Genomic DNA, 25,236 nt, shown 5'->3' with positions numbered 1-25,236 from the left:
TTATGGAAATTATTCTAGTGAATGTGTACCTCGATAGTAAATTGTCCGGAAAATGCTGTCTACCAATAATAACTAGAAAATTAAACTCTGTCCGAACAGGCCACGAAGGCCCAACGGTACCGACCAGCCGCCGTGTCATCCTCAGCCCACAGGCGTCACTGGATGCAGATATGGAGGGGCATGTGGTCAGCACACCGTTGTCCCTGCCGTATGTCAGTTTATGAGGCCGGAGCCGCTACTTCTCCATCAAGGAGCTCCTCAGTTTGCCTCATAAGGGCTGAGTGCGTCCCACTTGCCAACAGCGCTCGGCTGACCGTATGGTCACCCATCCAAATGCTAGCCCAGCCCGACAGCACTTGACTTTGGTGATCTGGTGGGAACGGTGTTACCACTGCGGCAAGGCCGTTGGCGTTTACCAGTAATACGATGCCGAATTAATACGACAACCAACAGGAGGTCAAGCAACTGAGCAGCCCACAAAATCGTCAGAAACGACGGATCAACTTAGATGAAGTGTTTAAAAATGTGGAAACACCGCGGGAAGTCCGTGCTTGAATATAAATGCAGATGATAGCCAAACTTGCATGTTGCACGGATGTGGTTGACCACGAACACCACCTGTCCTCAAAACGGTGCAACTCTAAGTTGTAATCAGAACAGTGTTCCGTGTAGTTGAGAGTGCATTGTGCAGGAGCTAAGTAAATTCGAACGTGGGGGAACTGTTGGTGCTCGAATCACGGGTGCTTCCGTAATCAAGGGAGCTGAAGTGTTTGGTGTTTCAGGAGGCACTGTATCCAATATTTGTACTGCACATTTCGGAAACGGAAAAAACATCATCCGCTAAGCCACAACGATGACAAAGTGTGTGCTGAGTGGTCGTGACAGACGGTGACTGAAGAAGATTGTGACGAAAAATAAGGGGAGGCAGCTGCAAAAGTCACCGCAGAACTGAAAGTTGCACTCGCGAACCCTGCATTTCCAAAACAGTGCTAAGAGATCGCCATAATCAGATAACTGGAAAATGAGCTGGAATTCCAAAATGAATCATCAGTTATGCAAACGTTTGTAACAGGAAAATGTGGTGCCGAAGTCATAAAATCTGGATTATGGAGGAATCTAATAATGTCATTTGGTAGGATGAGTCTTGTTTCATACTGTTTCCAACTTACGGCAAGAGTACACCGTGGCATAGAGTCGGTGATGATTTCGGTAGGCGCAATGTTGTAATCCATGGGGTCGGCCTTGGTGGCCGAGCCGTTGTAATCGCTTCAGTCTGGAACAGCGCGTCTGCTACGGTCGCAGGTTCGAATCCTGCCTCGGGCATGGATGTATGTGGTGTCCTTAGGTTAGTTAGGTTTAAGTAGTTCTAAGTTCTAGGGGATTGATGTCCTCAGATGTTAAGTCCCATAGTGCTCAGAGCCATTTGAACCAGGCTGAAGCCCACCAAATAAACAGGAATCCCGGCTTTCAACCGTGGCACTGGTACAAATGGGTCTGCTCTGTGATGACCTACCTACCAATATTCTTCAAAACTTCGACTAACTCTGCTGTGGGTTTCCTCTGTTGTGGCCCATGTCTGCATGTCAAGAGTCAACACTGTCTTTCTACTTCTTCAAGACTGCATGGAAATCCACTGCTTCCGAGTGCATTCCCTTTTACTGGTCAGACTTTGAGAAAAACACTACAATTTCACTGTGATGAATGATCTGGACTGTCTTTATGGACGGTGAGAAAATTTTAGCTTTTGACCAACATTGTATCGATAAGTGTGTGCATTTGATTTCTTTGTTATTGTAATTATGAAAAACTATTTCAAATCAATATTGGACACTGCCCAAAATAATTTGTAAAATTTTTTGTGGGGCGCATGGTGGTTATGTAAGTAGGCTGTTTAGGATTTTATGTTGATAACGTCACGTAGCACTCTGTATGAAAATCACTGACTGTGCTGCGTGCAGTCAGTGGCTGGTTGGCATCGTTGAAATATTCGTTATTGTAGTGTTGTGCAGTTTAATGTGAACAGCGCATAGCGTTGGGCAGTTGGAGGGGAGCCGCTAGCAGTGGTGGATATGGAGGGAGATGCCAGAGTTTTCAGCGGACGATCTGGACGTGTGTCTATCAGAAAAGAGAATTGGATGTTACAAAATTATATACGTTTTATGACTTTTGAACGCTATTGAGGTAAATACATTGTTTGTTCTCTATCAAAATCTTTCATTTGCTAGGTATGCCTATCAGTAGTTAGTGTCTTCAGCAGTTAGAATCTTTTATTTAGCTGGCAGTAGTGGCGCTCGCTGTATTGCAGTAGTTCGAGTAACGAAGATTTTTGTGAGGTAAGTGATTCATGAAAGGTATAGGTTATTGTTAGTTAGGGCCATTCTTTTGTAGGGATTATTGAAAGTCAAGATTGAATTGCGCTAAAAAATATTGTGTGTCAGTTTAGTGATGATCAGAATAAGTAAAGAGAGAACTGTCTGAGTACGTTCAGTTTTACTCAGCTGTCTTTGTATCAAATAAGATAGAAGTTTACTAGCACAGTCAGTAATAATTTTTCTAAGGGGACATTACAAACTTGCCGCTATTTTGCAGGAAGTATGGTATAAGATTCCCTTGAAAACCATACAGGAATGTATATAGCCATTCCAAGACGACTGGAGCTGATTTGAGTGCCAACGGTTTTCCTGTAGCGTACACGGTGTGATAATGTGTTGTTTTTTAGTGTTTCCATATTTTTGTACACTCCCTGTACCAGTGTTGTACGACGGAGGTGATTACGTCGTTGAGTGTGCAGGTGGTCGTGATGGCTGCCAGGTGTGGCATTGCTGATTCATAAGACGGAGCTCAGAATCCGCATGCCAGAATACGTGCTGGCAACGTAGTGAGTAATGGATGACATCGCGAGGAAATAGCTTTCCCATTGCAGATCCGGAAACAGCATCATGGTGCCTTCCAAGACCCGTTACTTCTCGGTGATCAAGCCGCGTCAGGTTTGAATTTAAACTCTAAATTTCTAAGATATTCACCGTCTTCATCAGCCAGTGCTGACTCACTGGCAGCAGGTCTTTTTTCTTTACATTATCTAGGTTGAGCCAGTGTAGAGTCAGGGATTTTCCCGTCAAATACCAGGAGAGCTGGTAGTGTGCAGATGGATGTTAGTCGGGAAGATTTGGGAGGGGAGTTCCAGTTGCAACATTTGCCTTACAACCAAAGGAAACTTCCAGAAACCGTTGGTCACGATAGAAATATGGGAATTATATTTCATTTAATTAACCTCCTCAGTCCTGAGCTTCGATTTCGTAAATGAAATGTTTACATTGATGGTCACCACAATGTTTTTGGGCAAAGTAAGATTGAAATACTGAATCTTAAAAAATTATTTGATTAGCAAAAATTTTAGAAGGTGTTCAAAGTGAATACTATTTATGCTACAACTCCTAAAAATTATGAAAACAACGTCAGTAGAATGTGAAAATAAAGCTATTGCCAAATGTAGTCCCTGTGCTACACCAAAAACAATATATGGCTTTATTGTTGTGATGAAATAAACAACCACTTGTTCGATACTGTACGGTATGTTAGCGTATTAAAGCACGGTCTAAACACATTCTGTGGTGTCACCGCCAGACACCACACTTGCTAGGTGGTAGTTTTAAATCGGCCGTGGTCCGGTAGTATACGTCGGACCCGCGTGTCGCCACTATCAGTGATTGCAGACCGAACGCCGCCACACGGCAGGTCTAGAGACTTCCTAGCACTCCGCCCAGTTGTACAGCCGACTTTGCTAGCGATGGTTCACCGACTTCTACGCTCTCATTTGCCGAGACGATAGTTAGCATAGCCTTCAGCTACGTTATTTGCTACGACCTAGCAAGGCGCCATTATCCGTTGCTATTGATATTGTAAAATATGTACCGTCCATACCGACGTTCGTCATTAATGGATTAAAGTTAAGTATTCCACCAGCTACGTCCGTTGTTTCTAAATTCTAATTTCCTGGTCCTGTTCCAGACCTCACGCCAGCCTGCGTGAGCTAAAACGCGTGCATTTCGCCGTCCTTTAGTAAAACGGTGTTGGCTCTCCTGCCAACCACAACACATTCTAGTACAAAATTGCTAAAAACAAACACCAATTACCATTCTTTTTCAAAGACTTCCGCAAGCTACCGGGAACATGATGAGCCAAAAACAAGTGATGCAGTGAAAGCACATGGTTTAAAGTATATACAATTAGGCACAGCGAATTTGGTGTATTCTCTGAGCTAGAAAAAAATGAAATTTGGTTGTATCATATATGATGCAGAGGGACTGAGGAGCTCAAGAGATAATTTATTCCACACAAAGAAAAACAAAATCCTTGTTTACTCGTTAATGTAGTCGATGACTTACTGTAAACGTGCAGCGTTCCAGTTTTGCTATCGTCTGCAGACATTGTGATTACAGCCGGGACCAATCAATGTAGGCAATCTGATAAGATGAAACAGGGCTCTGGGGAACAGTCCCTACCGAGAGCACAGGTTTTTCGCTGGTACAAATCATTTTTGGAAGGACGAGAACACTTTGAAGTTGGAACTTCCTCAGCTTTCAAAAACCGGTGAAAACATCGAACGTGTGAGTGCTCCTGTGAGATCAGACGTTTAACAATAAGAATGACGGGCGAGCTGAAGAACGCTTTCACTGTACATCAAATTTTGAAGATTTGCACACTGCTGACAAATGGATGCTGCATCACGACACCGCCCCATGTCACACGGCCATGTCCATGAAGGAATATTTGACCTCGAGGGGCATTCCTGTTGTTCCACAGCCCCCTCTTGGCCCGATCTGAGTGATTGTGACTTCCTCCTTTTTCCAAAATTGAAAAATGTTTTGAAAGGACGTCATTTTGGGAGCCTGGAAAACAGTCAAAAGAATTTGACCGACATGTTAAAAGCCCTGCCAGCCGAGGTCTTTCAGTGCTGCTACCAACACAGGGAACAACGACTTCGCCGGTGTACTGCTGCCGAAGGGAATATTTTGAAAGGGACATCTTGTGGTTTGAAAAAATAAAAATAAAAACTTTGGTGGATGAAAACCCTGTCTCATTACTTTTCTCACACAGCTCGTATAACACAGAATGTACTAGCAGAATTGTTTTATTGTACGACACATAGTTCAGAACGAGGCCTACGAGAAAGGCAGGCCATGACGCGTAAGTCACAGCATGTACACTTCAGGTCTTAACGAGTACCAGCAGCCGTCTCCGGCGGTGAGGGACTAGTTGTTTCAGACTAGTTTAGTAATTACAGACTGCGTTTTTAAATGCATGCAAGTTCTCGATAGCACACGACTAAATTAAGACCTTCAGTCGGCACCTTTTCATTTAAATACTGATTTCCCATTGGCCCTGCACGGAGCCGAGCATTCCCGAAGTGCGGCGGACAAGCCGCCTGGTGTGACGTCACAAGTTCGTTGCAGGCCCCGTATACCTCACTGGCCCCGGATTAGGAGATATGACGTCATAGATGTTGAGATGTGTAACAATCTTGTTTTTCCCTTAAATGGCTTGCGAATTACTGAGGCTGTATTCATCCAGTGTTCGATAATGATAACACTTAGTGGCTTCCAATGAACTTCAGGCAGAATTTAAAACCTAAACTTTTTCTCACTTACATGCTTAACGCCAAATATTTAACACATTGACTGATTTGTGAAGTAATCATACATTGGAAGCTGTTTTTATAGATCGGTTTACTGGTAATAACCCAACAGGCAGCATCGAAAATTCGTTGCTGTCACAAAAAAGATTTTGTTTGCACTACGTATTCGTCTGTCGTACCTTTGTACCCAATTTGGACTGGCGTATTTATCGCTGCGGCAAACTGAGACTATTGCAGTTAATGTTTTTAAAAGACAGTTAGTGAATAATTGCTAAGAGGCACAGTGCCTGTATGTGATTTTGAGTACATGATTTTGAGAACACATCATAGTTTGATCTTAGAAGTTCGTAGTTTCCTTTACAAAATGAAACGAAGTGCAAGTAAGAGAATTTTATTTTATTTTCAGCCAGCTTGCAGAGTGTGAAGTTTTTATTAACGGCTTTGTGCGTTGAGAGAGTTGGTTATTCTTATCTGTGCTACTTAGTTCGAAGACGCCCGGAGCTGTTGAGCGTTATTATCAGACTCATACGCGAATTCTAGGGCGCCAGACATGATTTTTATGTGCTACATCACTACTCCCAGGGTATTTTTGTGTTAGGTCTCTAATAGCGGCATGTGACCCGAGTCGAACTATACAAAACGTTCATCTTGAAACTCGGGTTGCTAACCTTATTGGAACTAGTTAGAAAAGGGAATCGCCACCATCTGATGATGATTTCGTAACAAATCGAATCCAGTAATAAGTGACTTGAAACTGAAAAATATGTAATAAAATTATTTTAAGACAGTCGCAAGTTTTCCCTAAGGCAGAAAGACTACGCTTTGCCTGAGTGTAGAACGTACCTAATCCATTTATTTATGCATGTCCATCTTATTGCATGGACGAGGTACTCCAGCTGATGATACATATTAGAAAAAGCACCACCACACCTGTGTCTTGAGAATGTCTTTATTCTATCATACGACTAGTTTTGGCGGCACGTTACCACCATCCTCGAGGCCCCACCATTGCCAAAGAGTATTTGATTCCCTTGGCGCATTTAGTGTGGGATCCTCGTTACTAGCACACGTGGGCCAGCTTTCATCAGGAGTCTAGTAACGGGGATCCCACACTAAATGCGCCAAGGGAATCAAATACTCTTTGGCAATGGTGGGGCCTCGAGGATGGTGGTAACGTGCCACCAAAACTAGTCGTATGATAGAATAAAGACATTCTCAAGAGGCGATGGTAGTTTTCCTCATACAATAAAGACATTCTCAAGAGACGATGGTACTTTTCCTCATACAATCAATTTATGATTCTTTACGTCCCCTTTCATATCTTTATAGTGTTCGCATGTATTATTGCTCGAAGGGTTTCCTGCTCAGTAAGCTATTCGGCAAACACATCGTCGGTCACTCAGGCGCACTAACTTCTTTGGGGAGAAATTCGTGCTGTGGTTGAGTAGTCTTTCGCGCCCGCATTCCGGCTGCGTCTGAATGGGGAAGCTTGCAGCCATGTTCTTCGTCGATAGCTCAGAGCTGGCTGGTGGGGCATGGAACACAACAAGCAGCTGCAGTGTACAATCGAGTCGCAAATATGGGCCTCAAAGCCTCTTTGTTAATTTTATTTTTTAACTGCAACAGTGTTGCAATATAATCTGTATTCAGTCACGTTTTTCGCTAAATGCCATTTCCAGTCAACGAGGCATAACCTGTGTGTCTCATTGGAGAATGATCAGAGCCACAAAGAGTGAAGGAGAAATCCACGGGCACCGAGTCATGGTGGACACAAAGCTTTTCCTACCCTTGCTTGATGATTGTGTCTAGACCAGTACAGGTACTTCATGCCAGTTTGGTACATAGTATGATATCTTATCCTTCTTCGTGTGCAGCTGCTCATTTACTCACATTGATCATAGCATAACCGCAGAACACAGAGTACTCTGGCTGAGCTTGCGGCAGGTGCTGTTATTAAAGACTGACAACTCATCATCATCATCATCATCATCAAAGATTGATTATGCCTTTCAGCGTTCAGTCTGGAGCATAGCCCCCTTACAAAATTCCTCCACGATCCCCTATTCAGTGCTAATATTGGTGCCTCTTCTGATGTTAAACCTATTACTTCAAAATCATTCTTAACCGAATCCAGGTACCTTCTCCTTGGTCTGCCCCGACTCCTCCTACCCTCTACTGCTGAACCCATAAGTCTCTTGGGTAACCTTGCTTCTCCCATGCGTGTAACATGACCCCACACTCTAAGCCTGTTCGCCCTGACTGCTACATCTATAGAGCAGTCAGGGCGAACAGGCTTGGATGGTGGGGTGGGACTGACAACTGCATGCGCATTTTCTGCAATATTCCGACACAGCTCTAAGTTGTGCGCAGTTTCTTCTCGTTTCACCAGCTGCTCATTGTAACCACGTGATGACTATTTCTTAACGGGAATACAACGCAATACATATGGTTTCACTGAGATTTTACTCATGTATTTAGCGCCTTTTTACCTCTGACTACCCGCTTTTTTTATATTTTTACGACTCGCACTTGGCAGGTTGACAGTTCCCTAAATACGCTAAAGGCAAACGCCGGGATGAATTCTTCGACGGGCCTTTGCCAATTCCTTTCCCATCTTGCCCTAATTCGAGCTTGAGCTACGCTTCAAATGACTTCACTGTCGATGGAAAAATTTTTGTCGTCTTTCTTTCTTCCATTTTCTCTTCACCTAACTCTTCATCTGTTTCACCTAGTCTGTCCAGCGCTGTATAATGAAGTATAATTCTGCCTAGTGTAGTGCCAAGGGCCGTACGAACAATGTAGAAAAATAGCTAACAGCCAAACCTCCAGATGTCAGACACTCATGTCGCTACCAAACGTTGTATGTCGATCGAGTATCAACCAAAACACCGATTTCGTTCGTGCCGTGTGCTGTTGTCCACTATAACACGCGTAAACGGTAATTAAACTTAACACCAGAACTACGGATCACAGGACAAGCCTATCTATGAGTGACAGTTTCGTAGCTTTCACATGAGCAAATTGGTAGAATGTGCGGTCAGCGTATTAAAGGTCTCGCGTTCAGACCTCACTGATGACATTTTCTTGACATGTAAAAGAACTTTTCCGAGTTTGTAGCACTGTTCTTTTGGCATTCTGATTTCAATTCGTTAGTTGAACGTTATGTACTTATTATTGATCTTATTATTTTGTTTATTATTACTACTATTAGTTTTATTATTATTACTTCGGTACCTGTGATGCAACTGTTGCTTTATTTTTCTGTTCTGATTGTATATTGTGGAAACTATAAATGTACTCTATAGTTTTACCACTTTCAAAGAAACGAAGCGAAACCAGACGGCCGAGAGAACATTGCTGTAAACTCCAAATAGCCCTTTTACATGTCATAAACAGGTTGTTCCATATGACACTTTCACGCATAATAAAGTAAAAATACTTTTCGTCATTGGGATTTGAACCCGAGACCCTTGGTACGAAGATGTACTGCTTCACCAAAGACCCCACAGAAGCTAGTTATCCTTTTCCTGTGCTCCGTAAGTCCGTTGTTACTTTTAATTAACTTTGACTCCCGTTCTGCTGGACGACAGCGCATAGTATGAACCAAATCGGAATTTTGGTTGATGTTCTCTCGAAATGTAACATTTGGTACTGATCAGAGTGTCTGACGTCTGGAGGTTTTGGGTGCAATTCAACTACAGCGGTAGTGTTTATTGACTTTCTCTTGTACTTTTGGCAGGCTGCGGCGCCTCGCTGTGGGTAGTCCACATGGGGCCCTGTCCGCTGGTCCTAGGGGGAGACTGCCCGGACCCAGCCGTCCGTTTCTTCCTCTTCACTGGGTGAGTCTGAACTCCATTCTCTAACACATTTTAGTGTACAGGGTGAGTCAGCCCTTCCATTTCGCAAACGCTACTAGATATCGAAACTAGGTTTTGAACAGTATGGTTCAAATGTCTCTGAGCACTATCGGACTTAACTTCTGAGGTCATCAGTCCCCTAGAACTTAGAACTACTTAAACCTAGCAGTCGCGCGGTTCCAGACTGTAGTGACTAGAACCGCTCGGCCATCCCGGCCGGCGACAGATGTACTTCGGTATATCAGGAAGGGCCTTGAGTCTTGTATCGTTGAGATATTGAAGCAAGCATGATTTTTAAAATTGAATGATACTCTTTTATTTAACGGCATCCGAAAATGCCAAAAAAGACTACAGCCATATATTGCTTGTTAATGTTGAGATTGAAACTTCACGCATAAGAATCCGAGAAATATTCTAAAATTGAAATCCAAGACGGCGGGAATCGACTATTGCGTTGTAAACAGCGATCACGTGACAGGTGATGTTTGAAGTGCTCGCTGTCTCACAATCTACAGATACCAGTCTTTGAATGCTCGCCTCTTGACCGGAACCGAGGTTCGAGGCTTCCTACACGTCGGTCAGCTCAAAAAAATGGCTCTGAGCACTATGGGACTCAACTGCTGTGGTCATCAGTCCCCTAGATCTTAGAACTACTTAAACCTAACTAACCTAAGGACATCACACACATCCATGCCCGACGGAGGATTCGAACCTGCGACCGTAGCAGTCACACGGTTCCGGACTGCGCGCCTAGAACCGCGAGACCATCGCGGCCGGCCGTCGGTCAGTGGGCTGGAACTTGTTGCCCAATAAAACAACAATTTTGGGAATTTAGACGTCTGAAAGCTGCTTGATTTGACATTCTGTACTGAACACCTGAGGTCACGCAACTACCTCTGAAAAGATGGGCAAACAGTGACTGAATAAAAAGATTCTTTTTGAAGGGAAACCAGAGTAATGAAAAGTTTACTCAGCGTTGGATAGGACGCAATGTTGCAGTACCATGGCTGTCCAGGTATCTTGATTTGACTCCTCTTGATTTCTGTCTGTAGAGTTTATCATTAAACTCAAGCTGCACCAGACGATATAAGCCGTCGTATCGCCGCAGCAGGTAACGGTACATCATGCAATGTACTTTCATCTGTTAAGCTATCTGTCGAACTGCGATTGCAAATGTACCTTGCAGTTGATGGTAAACAATATCAGCACATACGTAAGTGAAGGGTCAAACTAAGTTTTATGCGTGAGATGTCATCAGTCATTCAGCGTATACTGTTTGTTTAAAGTGAATTCCGTCTAATTACAATTTCTAGTAGTATTACAGAAACATCTGTCCAACAGTAGGTGGTTTACTTTAAGGAGTATTCTGGCGTCTCCATTCAAAGACAGGTCAGGTATTATTTCATTTATTTATTTATTCAAAATCTAAAGAGGTTAATATAGTAGTTTCCTTTTTCCCTTAAATAGGGCTGTTTATCATCATGAAGTGTGAATGGCCGACGTTTCTGTTTTGGCTTTGACAAGTAAGCAGCAACGGGGAGAGTTAAAATGCAAAACTGCCTGACAAAACTGCAGTTCTTTTCATAAAAAAATGGAAACGTACACGTACCGGTACTTATGAAATATTGGAAATAGTTATCCGAAGAATGTGCCAGAACCTAGCATATGCCGTAGTTCTATATATAAAAACCATAGCTGACCCTGTATCTGTGTCGTACAGGAAATGAGGTCTTGCCTTAGTATAGTAGGCCTATCTTGCTGCAGGTAACGACGGAGCCTCGCATGAGAGCTCTGCTAGACGGTGTTTACACGACAGTAACAATGACAACATTATATTCAAGTTTTAGTAAATTTCTCGAAATTTCTTGCAAGGAGTTTCAACCTCAAAATTAACAACCATTAAGTCGCTACACTGGTCCTTTCAAAGTACTTTCGGATGCCGTTAGAAAAAGTATATCACCTATATAAAAAAAAGATCATACTTGCTTCAGTATCTCGATCGATACAACAGTTCACACACTTTATCACATACCAAAGTACATGGCCCTTAGCGTACTATCATTTAGCGATAACCTCATATAGGTAACTGAAACGTTAACGAAATAATAGGGGTGTTACATCTTAAATGACTCACCTTGCATACGTTCTAACACGCTTCGTACTTCTCGCTTCTATATTGCCTGTTTTTAGATTCAAGAAAAAGATAAATAGAACAATATGTGTTACTATATCTAATGGTATGGCGGTAGCTGAGTACGAATATTGTGTACTACCACCTCACTGCAAGACTATATTGTAAGATAGATCTTTCTGATTCCTTGGGTACCCAGAAACAAGTGCTGATAAACCGCAAGTCTATGCAGAGGCATTTGTAAGGTGAGCTTCTGATTCCAGTTCAGGTGGTGACGGTGACCGAGTGCAGGTGGATGGCTCGGACGAATGGGCGGGCCTCGACGGTCCTTGGTTCGACCCTTCACTGCCAACCAAGGTCATAGTGCACGGCTACAACTCGGGCATGGACATCCAGCCGCTCGCTGCCATTAGGAACGGTGAGTACATGGCGTCCTGCCTTTGACGCCTCTTCCACATACCAACTGACTTCTGAGACATGGTGTGCCCTGGTATCTACTTATTGTATAAGACTTCTTACACTGACACTCGTGTTCTATTAATTATTATATTTCCTTAATCCCCTCTCCCAAGTTTCTTTCCACATGTAGACACACAAGCAAGCAAGCACACACGTATACTCTCTCTCTCTCTCTCTCTCTCTCTCTCTCTCTCTCTCTCTCTCACTCACACTCACACACACACACACACACACACACACACACACACACACACACACACACAATCACACCTTCGGAATACCTTTCTGTCTAGTTCAGGATTTTGAATAAATCGCCGCGCGGGATTAGCCGCACGGTCTGGGGCGCTGCAGTCATGGACTCTACGGCTGGTCCCGGCGGAGGTTCGAGTCCTCCCTCGGGCATGGTTGTGTGTGTTTGTCCTTACGATAATTTAGGTTAAGTAGTTTGTAAGCTTAGGGACTGATGACCTTAGCAGGTAAGTCCCATAAGATTTCACACACATTTGAACATTTTTGAATAAATCGCAAAAGTATCCAAAATCATTAAATCATGCAGCAACATAAGCTCACTGGAAATATTATTAGTCACCCTCTTAAAAGAGTCTGTCTCCGTAGCAGAGTGGTCGGTGAAGCTGACTGCCATGTGGAGGATCCAGAGTCGATTCCCAGTACTGTCAGGAATTTTTCCTTGATGGTAGGACTGATACGGGCAACACTCAGCCTCCTGAGGCCAACTGTGGAGCTACTTGACCGAGTAGTAGCGGTTCTAAGGTCAAGAAGCCCAACAACAATCGGGAGAGGAGTGTACTGGCCACAAGCCCCACCATACCGCACCCCATGTCGCCATTGGTAGCGGATAAAACAGCGGCCGATCCAGCCAGATTGGTCTGTCCAGGACCATAATGCGGAACTTTAACTTTTACCTTGTCCTTAAAAATAGCTTTGGAGCAATGTAGATAGTGTAGAGTTGTAGGAGGTGGTCACGTGACTCTCCACCGCTGATGTAATGTGTTGCAGTGAAGTGGTATATAAATGTCCGTCGGCTGCGTTGAATCAGTGTAGTAAGATGAGTCGACGAGCAGTCATAAATGAGTGGCGAAAAGGAGCTATCGTGTTTAAGTGTGCCCATGGCCATACAGTGAATGAAGTTGAACAATTTGTTGACGTATCAATGTGGACTGTGCAACGTGTCTACATGGAATGGTGTACTACTCGCAGTCACGCAACGTGGAGTAAGACCAGTTGTCATGTAAAGATCTTGACCGACAGGGGCTGGAGTCGAGTGTCACGCCTTGTCAGTGACAGTCTGTTCCAAACCAAGCAGGAATTGTATGCGCCTCGACCACCCTCCGAGCAAACATTGCGAATGGGATGGCAATGCATTATGGGATGGCAAAGCATATTTGAGGTCAGGTACCCCGCGAAAGACCATTGCTCACAGCGGTACATTCAATTGCACGTCTTCATTGAGCCAAAGAACACAAATCGGATAGTAGCTGACTGGGGGCGTCTGTTGTGGCCCCAAAAGTCGAGATACACTCCCGGAAATGGAAAAAAGAACACATTGACACCGGTGTGTCAGACCCACCAAACTTGCTCCGGACACTGCGAGAGGGCTGTACAAGCAATGATCACACGCACGGCACAGCGGACACGCCAGGAACCGCGGTGTTGGCCGTCGAATGGCGCTAGCTGCGCAGAATTTGTGCACCGCCGCCGTCAGTGTCAGCCAGTTTGCCGTGGCATATGGAGCTCCATCGCAGTCTTTAACACTGGTAGCATGCCGCGACAGCGTGGACGTGAACCGTATGTGCAGTTGACGGACTTCGAGCGAGGGCGTATAGTGGGAATGCGGGAGGCCGGGTGGACGTACCGCCGAATTGCTCAACACGTGGGGCGTGAGGTCTCCACAGAACATCGATGTTGTCGCCAGTGGTCGGCGGAAGGTGCACGTGCCCGTCGACCTGGGACCGGACCGCAGCGACGCACGGATGCACGCCAAGACCGTAGGATCCTACGCAGTGCCGTAGGGTACCGTACCGCCACTTCCCAGCAAATTAGGGACACTGTTGCTCCTGGGGTATCGGCGAGGACCATTCGCAACCGTCTCCATGAAGCTGGGCTACGGTTCCGCACTCCGTTAGGCCGTCTTCCGCTCACGCCCCAACATCGTGCAGCCCGCCTCCAGTGGTGTCGCAACAGGCGTGAATGGAGGGACGAATGGAGACGTGTCGTCTTCAGAGATGAGAGTCGCTTCTGCCTTGGTGCCAATGATGGTCGTATGCGTGTTTGGCGCCGTGCAGGTGAGCGCCACAATCAGGACTTCATACGGCCGAGGCACACAGGGCCAACACCCGGCATCATGGTTTGGGGAGCGATCTCCTACACTGGCCGTTCACCTCTGGTGATCGTCGAGGGGACACTGAATAGTGCACGGTACATCCAAACCGTCATCGAACCCATCGTTCTACCATTCCTAGACCGGCAAGGGAACTTGCTGTTCCAACAGGACAATGCACGTCCGCATGTATCCCGTGCCACGCAACGTGCTCTAGAAGGTGTAAGTCAACTACCCTGGCCAGCAAGATCTCCGGATCTGTCCCCCATTGAGCATGTTTGGGACTGGATGAAGCGTCGTCTCACGCGGTCTGCACGTCCAGCACGAACGCTGGTCCAACTGAGGCGCCAGGTGGAAATGGTATGGCAAGCCGTTCCACAGGACTACTTCCAGCATCTCTACGATCGTCTCCATGGGAGAATAGCAGCCTGCATTGCTGCGAAAGGTGGATATACACTGGACTAGTGCCGACATTGTGCATGCTCTGTTGCCTGTGTCTATGTGCCTGTGGTTCTGTCAGTGTGATCATGTGATGTATCTGACCCCAGGAATATCCCCTTCCTGGGGCAATGAATTCACGGTGTTCTTATTTCAATTTCCAGGAGTGTATATCCTATTTTCAAATGACAGAAGGTGCAAAGTGCACAGAAAGGCTAATAAAGCGTTAAAGGTGCCGTATGCGTAGAGTGTAGTTCGCGCCTGAGATAATTCTGTGACATTTTGGGAGTGTTTTTAGCATCAATACTGAGGTTCACTCATTGTGGTTACAGTGATCATGAACCAGGATGTTTGTTTCAACTTTCTCAGTGACAAAATATTGCCCTTTCTTCTACATCTTCATGATGAATATCGTGTGGAAACTCCCACTTTTCAAGATGACAACACCTGTGTTCACTAGTAATCCATTTAACTACAACAAAAAATTTTAAAATATAGCTCAAGTATCACAGACATCATAATCATGTTTTAAATTTTTCAGGAAATGGTAGGAAAGGAGGCAGAGAAGGTCATTCTAAATATCTGTACCAATTTTTGTGAGTTTAACTGCAGTCATTTAGGAGAAAAGTGTACGTGAATGATGAAACTTCAAGTTTTCTGTAAATCGCAAAAGAAGATTTACAGGTTTATTAACTTACCACTATACTCGTTTAGAATATTTCAGCTGCATACTCCAGTTGTCCTCCCGTTTCCTTAGCCTCCATACTCTTTCTCTTCATTCTTTTCTTTATTCGTGACTCCATGGTAGCAGCTTCTGCAGCTGTCTCTGCTTCGGTAACCTGCAGCTTATTAAAAAAAAAAAATGGTTCAAATGGCTCTGAACCCTCTGGGACTTGACTGCTGTGGTCATGAGTCCCCTAGAATTTAGAACTACTTAAACCTAATTAACCTAAGGACATCACACACATCCATGCACGAGGCAGGATTCGATCCTGCGACCGTAGCGGTCACGCGGTTCCAGACTGTAGCGCCTAGAATCGCACGGCCACTCCGGCCGGCTGCCGCTTATAAATAGCAGTTAGAGCTGAAGTCATATTCCTTCCCGTCTGGACGTTCAGTTTCTTCACAACATTGATCCTTGAAACTGCACCACCATTGAATGTTGTTATTGCATCCATTACACCAATCTTCAGCACTGTCTGCCCCACAAATACAGTTTTGGGTATTCTCTCCCATCTACAGCTGTTGAACCTTTCATTCACATTCTGAGAGAGACCATGTATACATTTAGTAAGTAATTTTTATTTGTCAGATCCCTATATATAGGCCTAATTTCCTCCATTAGAGCATGTGGTAAGAAATGCTTGTGGGTATATTGTATGCCTGTAACATTGCTCAGCCAGTACTTGCACCACGAAGCTTCGGCTTTTGGACACAAACCATGCTATAGGGCTTCATCTGTTGACACTCTATGAAACCATGTTAGCCAAACAGCTTGTCTCACGTTCTCAAAATCTCCTAGATTTCTCTTTATTGCCAGTCCATAATATTGAGTCAATGAATCAATTTCACTTTTTGTAAGACGTCCTGGACCACTTATGTGTTTTCCACCTGACAGTTTTTTTCCACTGAACTTCTTACATAATTTTCTCAGCCGAGCTCCCATTCTTTTTTGTACATGCCCATCACAGTCAAGCTTTTCTATCAGTGTGTCCCAATATGGTCTGTCATTGACAACACTAGCATACATACCTCTCACAAAGAGTGACTCTGATCTTCTAAAAATGTTGAGAACTCCTTTCGTTTCCATGTTTCCACTTGGGCTATCAGAGTTCTTTACACAAGCATGATTGCCAATACATTTGCATGATCAACCCTGGCAGTGATTTGTTAGACATTCATAATCTAGTACCTTACCAGTTGCAATAAATGTGGCAGTTACAACCCTATTCAGGGAAGCATGAACTCTCTTCCGCCAAGATACATCAAATGCTGCTACAATGTCTGTATTCCCAGACAAGGCTACTGCTTCTTTTGCTGCTCTTTTCATTGAATGTTCACTCACACTATATAAAGCATTATGTATTAATTTATTGTATCTGTCAAACATCAGTGGAGGTGGAGGCAAATCCATCACTGCACGACAAGTCTGGGCAGCTCTCCTTCCCCTTCCAATTCATCGCATTGCATAAGCAAGCTGAATATTTACACTGTAATGTCGTCTCTCAGTTACTAGCGACATCATAGTATCACTATGCATCTTACACGAGTTACAGGCAGTCACTAACCGACTTGAAAGACCATTCCCTGCTGAAATGTCCTCAGAAATGTCAATACTATCTTCGCAATTGAAATACTTATATTTCACAGCACTCTTCAAAATTCTTGACAGCATATTTAGGTTCACAATAACATTTTCGACGTTATTGCTGCTCACAATAGTACTAGGCTTGTTCTTATTACATTCAGAAAGTGAAAGTTTACGTCAGTAGTAGGGCAAGTGTGTCGTCACCCCACTCTCCATTGTTGTCAAATTTATTCAAGATGGCGGCATGTAGACTTGGCAACAACTCATGACGTCATCCAGGATGGCGGCTTTTGGCGGGAAAATACGCCAATTGTGCTATATCCACTAACCTAACCTCCAGAAAAAAATGGCGGGAATTTTGAATTTTGGCGGGAAAATAGACCAACTGCGCTATGTCCACTAACCTAACCCTCGAGAAAAAATAGCGGCAAACTTTAATTGCAACAGGATAATGTGGGCTTCTCTTTATTATTATTTATTATCATTTATTATTATTTATGTTCATTTATTATAATTTTTTATTATTTATGTTCATTATTATCATTTATTATTATTTATGTTCATTTATTATTATTTATTATTATTATTGGCCTACCGCCACTAACATAGAAAATGGGGCCAAGTTCAATCATTTATTATTATTTATTCAATACGCCTGATTTTGGCGGCAAGAAAGCCATTTCCGTTACAACCATTACAAAAAATCGCTCACAAGTTCATTTTCCAACACAATAATCGGTCACACATACGAAATAGGCCACCTCATCCTACTAAGTTTGAAATTTTTCGCAGTCACTTGTTGTTTCACTTGTAAGCTATCAAAATCGCATCAAATAATGATAATAATAAACTGCACTTCAACTAATCTAAACTACCTCCTGTGAATTCGTGGGATATACATAGTACACAGCTTTAAGATCTCAGCAGCATCCACCGTGCTCGCTACGAGGTCTGGAGTCCAACTGTGTGTTAGTTCATATCTCAGCCACCCGAGGACGTCGCCATGATGTCATTTAAGATGGCGGGAAGAAAGCCAATTTGGCCACGTCCATCAAGTTTGAATTTTCTTCGTCACTTATGTTTTCACTGCTAAATTATTAAAATCGCGTCACTTGTACTAACCTGAGTCACAAATTGGGTAAAGGAGTCTTTATTTCAAGCATTATGGTCATGCAGGTCTAGTCCAACGGACTCCAGAGCCCAAACGGTTTAGTTCACGTCGTCGCCAGCAGAGGGACCTACCCCCAGCCCCACCTGTCAGCGGTAGCCCACGCGCGCCCCTGGTCCAGTGAGCTAACAGCCGCTGATGTCACAGGTGCCACTCTGCCGGTCGGTCGGTTCGCGATCCACCATGCGGTGTTGTGGGACAAGCAACGATGTGCCACACGTTTGTCGCCAAAGTTGTTTGCTCGAAAGTGGAATCTGCCCTGACGTCACACCCCTCAATAGGGCAGTCGCAACCTGCTTTGCTGGACGGTCGAATCTGGCCACGTCTTTCTAAATCAGCACCCGGACATACATTATTAAAATTTCATCACTTGTACTAGGCAAAGTCACAAGGTGGGGAAAAGGACTCTTTATTTCAGGCATTACAGTCATGCAGGTGTGTCCCAACTGACTTTGTGATCCATACACAACCAACTGCACAGCGCGGCTGACGTACGCACGGCCTACCCTGTTCGGCTGACGCGCGGGACTCTGCTCCAGAGGCCGCTGAGTAAACATCCTTTCGCAGCTGCGAGCTCTTAACGCTGGACAGGACGGAACCTGTCGACAACGTGCCGGACAAAGGGCACGTTCCACCCCAAATTTATTTTTCTGAACAGGCTCGAATCTGCCGATACCTACCTCACACAACCGCCCAAGGTGTTTGGAAAGTTCTATCACGTGACGTGACAAGCTAAAAGCTTAGTACCTCCACAAGTGAATGTAACAAAGTTCGCATGACTACTTAATTAAATGGATCAATTAATTAACCTCTCTGATGCGGAAAAGTGCCACATCCACCTAGACTTGGAATCAATTTTCGCCAGTGCCACGCCCACCTGGACTTGGAATGAAATAGTTTAAGTCCCTACCGACCACCACGTCCGCTTACCGACCCATGTTCGTTGGCTAACATGTACTAATGAGTACTGTCGGTTACTAACCTGCACTAACGTGTACTAACCTACATTAACCTGTATCACATTTTGTCTATACAAATAAGCCACGTTTGAATTCTGATGGTCAGTTCTTGTTTCGCTACCAACACAAGAAAATTGTGGCAAACAAAGCCACTAACCTAAGTCACCTGTGATGATTCAAAATCTTCGGCCTTGCCTCTCTCACACACCACGAGCGCGAGACCGCCCACGTCACAGCCTGAACCTTTATACTCGCGTCGGACATACTCCTCTGTAAATACTCTAGCTAAACTATGACCCGAATACTGTTGTTCAATCCACACTGTCTATGACATGGCCAGAGCACACCCCAAGCACCTAAGCCGAGAACATTGCTCGCCCCACCTGTAGTTAACCGCTTAGAGACGGAGATATGCTACAATCACATCCCTTGCGCCCTCGTAGCTACTTACCTCAGCAATTCGATCTAACAAAACATCCAAGTGGAAAAAATAATAACCAATTCGAACTCTTCATATTCTATATCGCCCCACAAATACTTAACGTACATTTTATTTTGGCATCGTGTATATCTAGTACTCTGGTACAAAAAAACACTTGCCCTGATGTACCTGGTGTCATGCTGCACAGTCGCCAGACACGCAAACAGCTCCTAATTTCAGTGCGCAATATCAAACTGCTCCTAAATAATGCTGTACACATAACTATGAACACCATCAGTACTCGTAATCTGTTTAAATAGAGCATAGCAAAATAACTCAACAGACGCTCGAAATGAATCTGTCTCACACTTAGTCACACGTCCGACAGCTCTCAGTTCGCTCAAAGGTCTCTGTTTGACACCTAAACATGACTTGATGACAGCCGCATTCACACCTAATACCTGAGAAATTCATATCACCTAGACGCCAAACATGACTATCCAAGCTAGGTCGCGTGCGTCGTCTGTCACTGTCCTGACTCAGTGCGGTCCAACACACATGTTAAGGCTACATTCCATTGCTTGGGGCCTATTTGCGACACATTTCCACCTTCACATCTAGTATCAGTATATCCGAGAGCGAGTTCACACACACACCGTCCGCACACATACCAATGCTGCCATCCCCTTACAATCTACAACAATCATCATACTACGTAAAAAAAAAAGAAAAAAAAGAGCCCAGTCAGCCTCTCCGAAATTGTATAGTGCCCCCCAGAAATAGTTAACGCTCGTTTTCGTGTTTTCTCAGCTTATTTGTAAATTCAAATTCTTACCCTAACAGAACTTGTTCACGAAATAATACTGAATGCGCTCCTAACCTCCTACTCTTCCAGCTCTCAACATACACAAATGTTCTCAATCCTCCTATAGCCCAGCACAACCGATTAATCATTCTTATTCATTCTTATTTAATTAACAGGCGTTATTTCCTAAGGACCCGTTATCAAAGTACCGTCCTTCTTTTCTTTCTGAGGCTTTCTGTGCTTCTGTGCTGTGCAAGTCGTATAACCCTAGCCTACTTGTTTGTTAGATAGTTTAATTAACTTGCATTGTTTAATTCATATATTTTGGGCGTATTATAGTATTTGAGGGTTGTAGCATCGCGCGTTAGTACCTGAATTGTGCAAATTCGCGTAGTCGTCTGTCTTCTGTTTTTGTTTTGAACAGCCAGTGTCGGTTGGTCACAGTCAGTGTGCTCCCTGCCGCCGTTGGATAAGCAGCTGCAGCAGCAAGTCGTATAACCCTAGCCTACTTGTTTGTTAGATAGTTTAATTAATTTCTTTGCGTGTTTTTGGGTACTTGCATTGTTTAATTCATATATTTCGGGCGTATTATAGTATTTGAGGGTTGTAGCATCGCGCCTTAGTACCTGAATAGTGCAAATTCGCGTAGTCGTCTGTCTTCTGTTTTTGTTTTGAACAGCCAGTGTCGGTTGGTCACAGTCAGTGTGCTCCCTGCCGCCGTTGGATAAGCAGCTGCAGCAGCAAGTCGTATAACCCTAGCCTACTTGTTTGTTAGATAGTTTAATTAATTTCTTTGCGTGTTTTTGGGTACTTGCATTGTTTAATTCATATATTTCGGGCGTATTATAGTATTTGACAGTTGTAGCATCGCGCTATAGTGTTTACTTCGTAGATTCTTATTTAAATTGCGTGCGAGTTTCGTATAGGAGGTGCAATTTCGAGTTTTAGTTACTGTAATCGTAAATTCAGCAGATTGTAGCGCAGTCGTTAGGCATTTGTACAGGTTAGTTGATACATTCTTTGCGTGTTCCGCTTGCGTTATCTAGACGCGGACTCGTGTTTCGGTAACTATTGTTAAACATCGATTAGAATGGACAGGGACTGCGATTGCTGTGTTCGGATGAGGGCTGACTTGGCATCCCTTCGCTCACAGCTGCAAACGGCGCTGACTTCGGTCGCGCAGCTTGAGGCTGTTGCCAATGGGCACCACTGTGGGGAGCCGGATTCGGGTATCACGGGGATGTCAACCTCGTCCCGTCTGTCCCCAGATCGGTCTGCCGCTGTGGTTGCCCCGGTTGCTGCCCGCAGTGGGGCTGAGCCCTCGCCTGTGGTTGATTGGGAGGTCGTTCCAAGGCGTGGCAGGCAGCGAAAGGCGTCCCCGGAGGCTGATCAGAAAGCCTCCCCGGCGCGTCTGACAAACAGGTTTCAGGCACTGTCTCTGGATGAGCCAGATGCAGCTGCCTGCCCTGTTTCAGAGGATCATTCTCAGCCTTCAAGGTCCGGGCAATCGCAGAGGGTGGGCTTACTGCTAGTTGGGAGCTCCAATGTTAGGCGCGTAATGGGGCCCCTTAGGGATACGGCGGCTAAGGAGGGGAAGAAATCCAGTGTGCACTCCGTGTGCATTCCGGGAGGAGTCATTCCTGATGTGGAAAGGGTCCTTCCGGATGCCATGAAGAGCACAGGGTGCAGCCAGCTGCAGGTGGTGGCACATGTCGGCACTAATGACGTGTGTCGCTTTGGATCTGAGGAAATTCTCTCTGGATTCCAGCGGCTATCTGATTTGGTGAAGGCTGCCGGTCTTGCTTACGAGATGAAGGCAGAGCTCACCATCTGCAGCATCGTTGACAGAACCGACTGCGGACCTTTGGTGCAGAGCCGGGTGGAGGGTTTGAATCAGAGGCTCAGACGGTTTTGCGACCGTATTGGCTGCAGATTCCTTGACTTGCGCCATAGGGTGGTGGGGTTTCGGGTTCCGCTGAATAGGTCAGGAGTTCACTACACTCAGCTGGCGGCTACACGGGTAGCGGAGGCTGTGTGGCGTGGACTGGGCGGTTTTTTAGGTTAGAAGGCCTCGGGAAAGTGCGGGATGGGCTGCAATGTCAAAGGGTGCTTGGCAATTACAGGACGTGCTTGGATCAATTCGGAATTATAGTTGTAAATTGTTGTAGTTGCGCTGGAAAAGTCCCTGAGCTTCAAGCGCTAATAGAAAGCACAGAAGCTGATATCGTTATAGGTACAGAAAGCTGGCTAAAGCCTGAAATAAGTTCTGCAGAAATTTTTACGAAGTCTCAGACGGTGTTCAGGAAAGATAGATTAGGCAGAATTGGTGGTGGAGTGTTTGTGTCTGTCAGTAGTGGTTTATCTTGTAGTGAAGTCGAAGTAGATACTCCGTGCGAATTGGTGTGGGTGGAGGTTATACTTAACAGCCGAATTAAGTTAATAATTGGCTCCTTCTACCGACCCCCAGACTCCGATGATACAGTTGCGGAACAGTTCAGAGAAAGTTTGAGTATCGTAACAAATAAATACCCCACTCATACGGTTATAGTTGGTGGGGACTTCAACCTACCCTCGGTATGTTGGCAAAAATACTTGTTCAAAACCGGTGGTAGGCAGAAAACGTCTTCCGAGATTGTCCTAAATGCATTCTCCGAAAATTATTTCGAGCAGTTAGTCCACGAACCCACGCGAATTGTAAATGGTTGCGAAAACACACTTGACCTCTTGGCCACAAACAATCCAGAGCTGATAGAGAGCATCATGACTGATACAGGGATTAGTGATCACAAGGTCATTGTAGCTAGGCTCAATACCATTTCTTCCAAACCCATCAGAAACAAACGCAAAATAATTTTATTTAAAAAAGCGGATAAAGTGCCACTAGAAGCCTTCCTAAAAGACAATTTCCATTCCTTCCGAACTGACTATGCGAATGTAGACGAGATGTGGCTCAAATTCAAAGATATAGTAGCAGCAGCAATTGAGAGATTCATACCTCATAAATTGGTAAGAGATGGAACGGATCCCCCGTGGTACACAAAAAAGGTCCGAACGCTGTTGCAGAGGCAACGGAAAAAGCATGCGAAGTTCAGAAGAACGCGAAATCCCGAAGATGGGCTAAAATTTACAGACGCGCGCAATTTGGCACGTACTTCGATGCGAGATGCCTTTAATAGGTTCCACAACGAAACATTGTCTCGAAATTTGGTAGAAAATCCGAAGAAATTCTGGTCGTATGTAAAATACACAAGCGGCAAGACGCAGTCAATACCTTCGCTGCGCAGTGCCGATGGTACTGTTATCGACGACTGTGCCGCTAAAGCGGAGTTATTGAACGCAGTTTTCCGAAATACCTTCACCAGGGAAGACGAATGGAATATTCCAGAATATGAAACACGAACAACTGCTAGCATGAGTTTCTTAGAAGTAGATGCCTTAGGGGTTGCGAAGCAACTCAAATCGCTTAATACGGGCAAGTCTTCAGGTCCAGATTGTATACCGATTAGGTTCCTTTCAGATTACGCTGATACTATAGCTCCCTACTTAGCACTCATATACAACCGCTCGCTCACCGATAGATCTGTACCTACAGATTGGAAAATTGCGCAGGTCGCACCAGTGTTTAAGAAGGGTAGTAGGAGTAATCCATTTAACTACAGACCTATATCATTGACGTCGGTTTGCAGTAGGGTTTTGGAGCATATACTGTATTCAAACATTATGAACCACCTCGAAGGGAACGATCTATTGACACGTAATCAGCATGGCTTCAGAAAACATCGCTCTTGTGCAACGCAGCTAGCTCTTTATTCGCACGAAGTAATGGCCGCTATCGACAGGGGATCTCAAGTTGATTCCGTATTTCTAGATTTCCGGAAAGCTTTTGACACCGTTCCTCACAAGCGACTTCTAATCAAGCTGCGGAGCTATGGGGTATCGTCTCAGTTGTGCGACTGGATTCGTGATTTCCTGTCAGGAAGGTCGCAGTTCGTAGTAATAGACGGCAAATCATCGAGTAAAACTGAAGTGATATCAGGTGTTCCCCAGGGAAGCGTCCTGGGACCTCTACTGTTCCTGATCTATATAAATGACCTGGGTGACAATCTGAGCAGTTCTCTTAGACTGTTCGCAGATGATGCTGTAATTTACCGTCTAGTAAGGTCATCCGAAGACCAGTATCAGCTGCAAAGCGATTTAGAAAAGATTGCTGTATGGTGTGTCAGGTGGCAGTTGACGCTAAATAACGAAAAGTGTGAGATGATCCACATGAGTTCCAAAAGAAATCCGTTGGAATTCGATTACTCGATAAATAGTACAATTCTCAAGGCTGTCAATTCAACTAAGTACCTGGGTGTTAAAATTACGAACAACTTCAGTTGGAAGGACCACATAGATAATATTGTCGGGAAGGCGAGCCAAAGGTTGCGTTTCATTGGCAGGACACTTAGCAGATGCAACAAGTCCACTAAAGAGACAGCTTACACTACACTCGTTCGTCCTCTGTTAGAATATTGCTGCGCGGTGTGGGATCCTTACCAGGTGGGATTGACGGAGGACATCGAAAGGGTGCAAAAAAGGGCAGCTCGTTTTGTATTATCGCGTTATAGGGGAGAGAGTATGGCAGATATGGTAAGCGAGTTGGGATGGAAGTCATTACAGCATAGACGTTTTTCGTCGCGGCGAGACCTTCTTACGAAATTTCAGTCACCAACTTTCT

The 25,236-nt window shown here is 44.6% G+C and overlaps 1 protein-coding gene across 3 annotated transcripts in view; it reads left to right on the top strand.

The window, feature by feature from the left end:
• LOC126278148 (phospholipase A1 member A-like) overlaps nt 1-25,236 on the top strand; it is a 150,108-nt gene that overhangs the window by 78,358 nt on the left and 46,514 nt on the right. For all 3 annotated transcript variants that reach the window (XM_049978042.1, XM_049978040.1, XM_049978039.1), the window contains exons 3-4: nt 9,375-9,474; nt 11,887-12,041. In XM_049978042.1, coding sequence (XP_049833999.1) covers nt 9,375-9,474; nt 11,887-12,041 — 255 coding nt within the window. The remainder of the gene's footprint in view (nt 1-9,374; nt 9,475-11,886; nt 12,042-25,236) is intronic.

This window comes from Schistocerca gregaria, chromosome 6 (assembly GCF_023897955.1).
Source record: "Schistocerca gregaria isolate iqSchGreg1 chromosome 6, iqSchGreg1.2, whole genome shotgun sequence".
Classification (NCBI taxonomy): Eukaryota; Metazoa; Arthropoda; class Insecta; order Orthoptera; family Acrididae; genus Schistocerca; species Schistocerca gregaria.
This window is presented reverse-complemented; position numbering and strand designations above follow the sequence as displayed.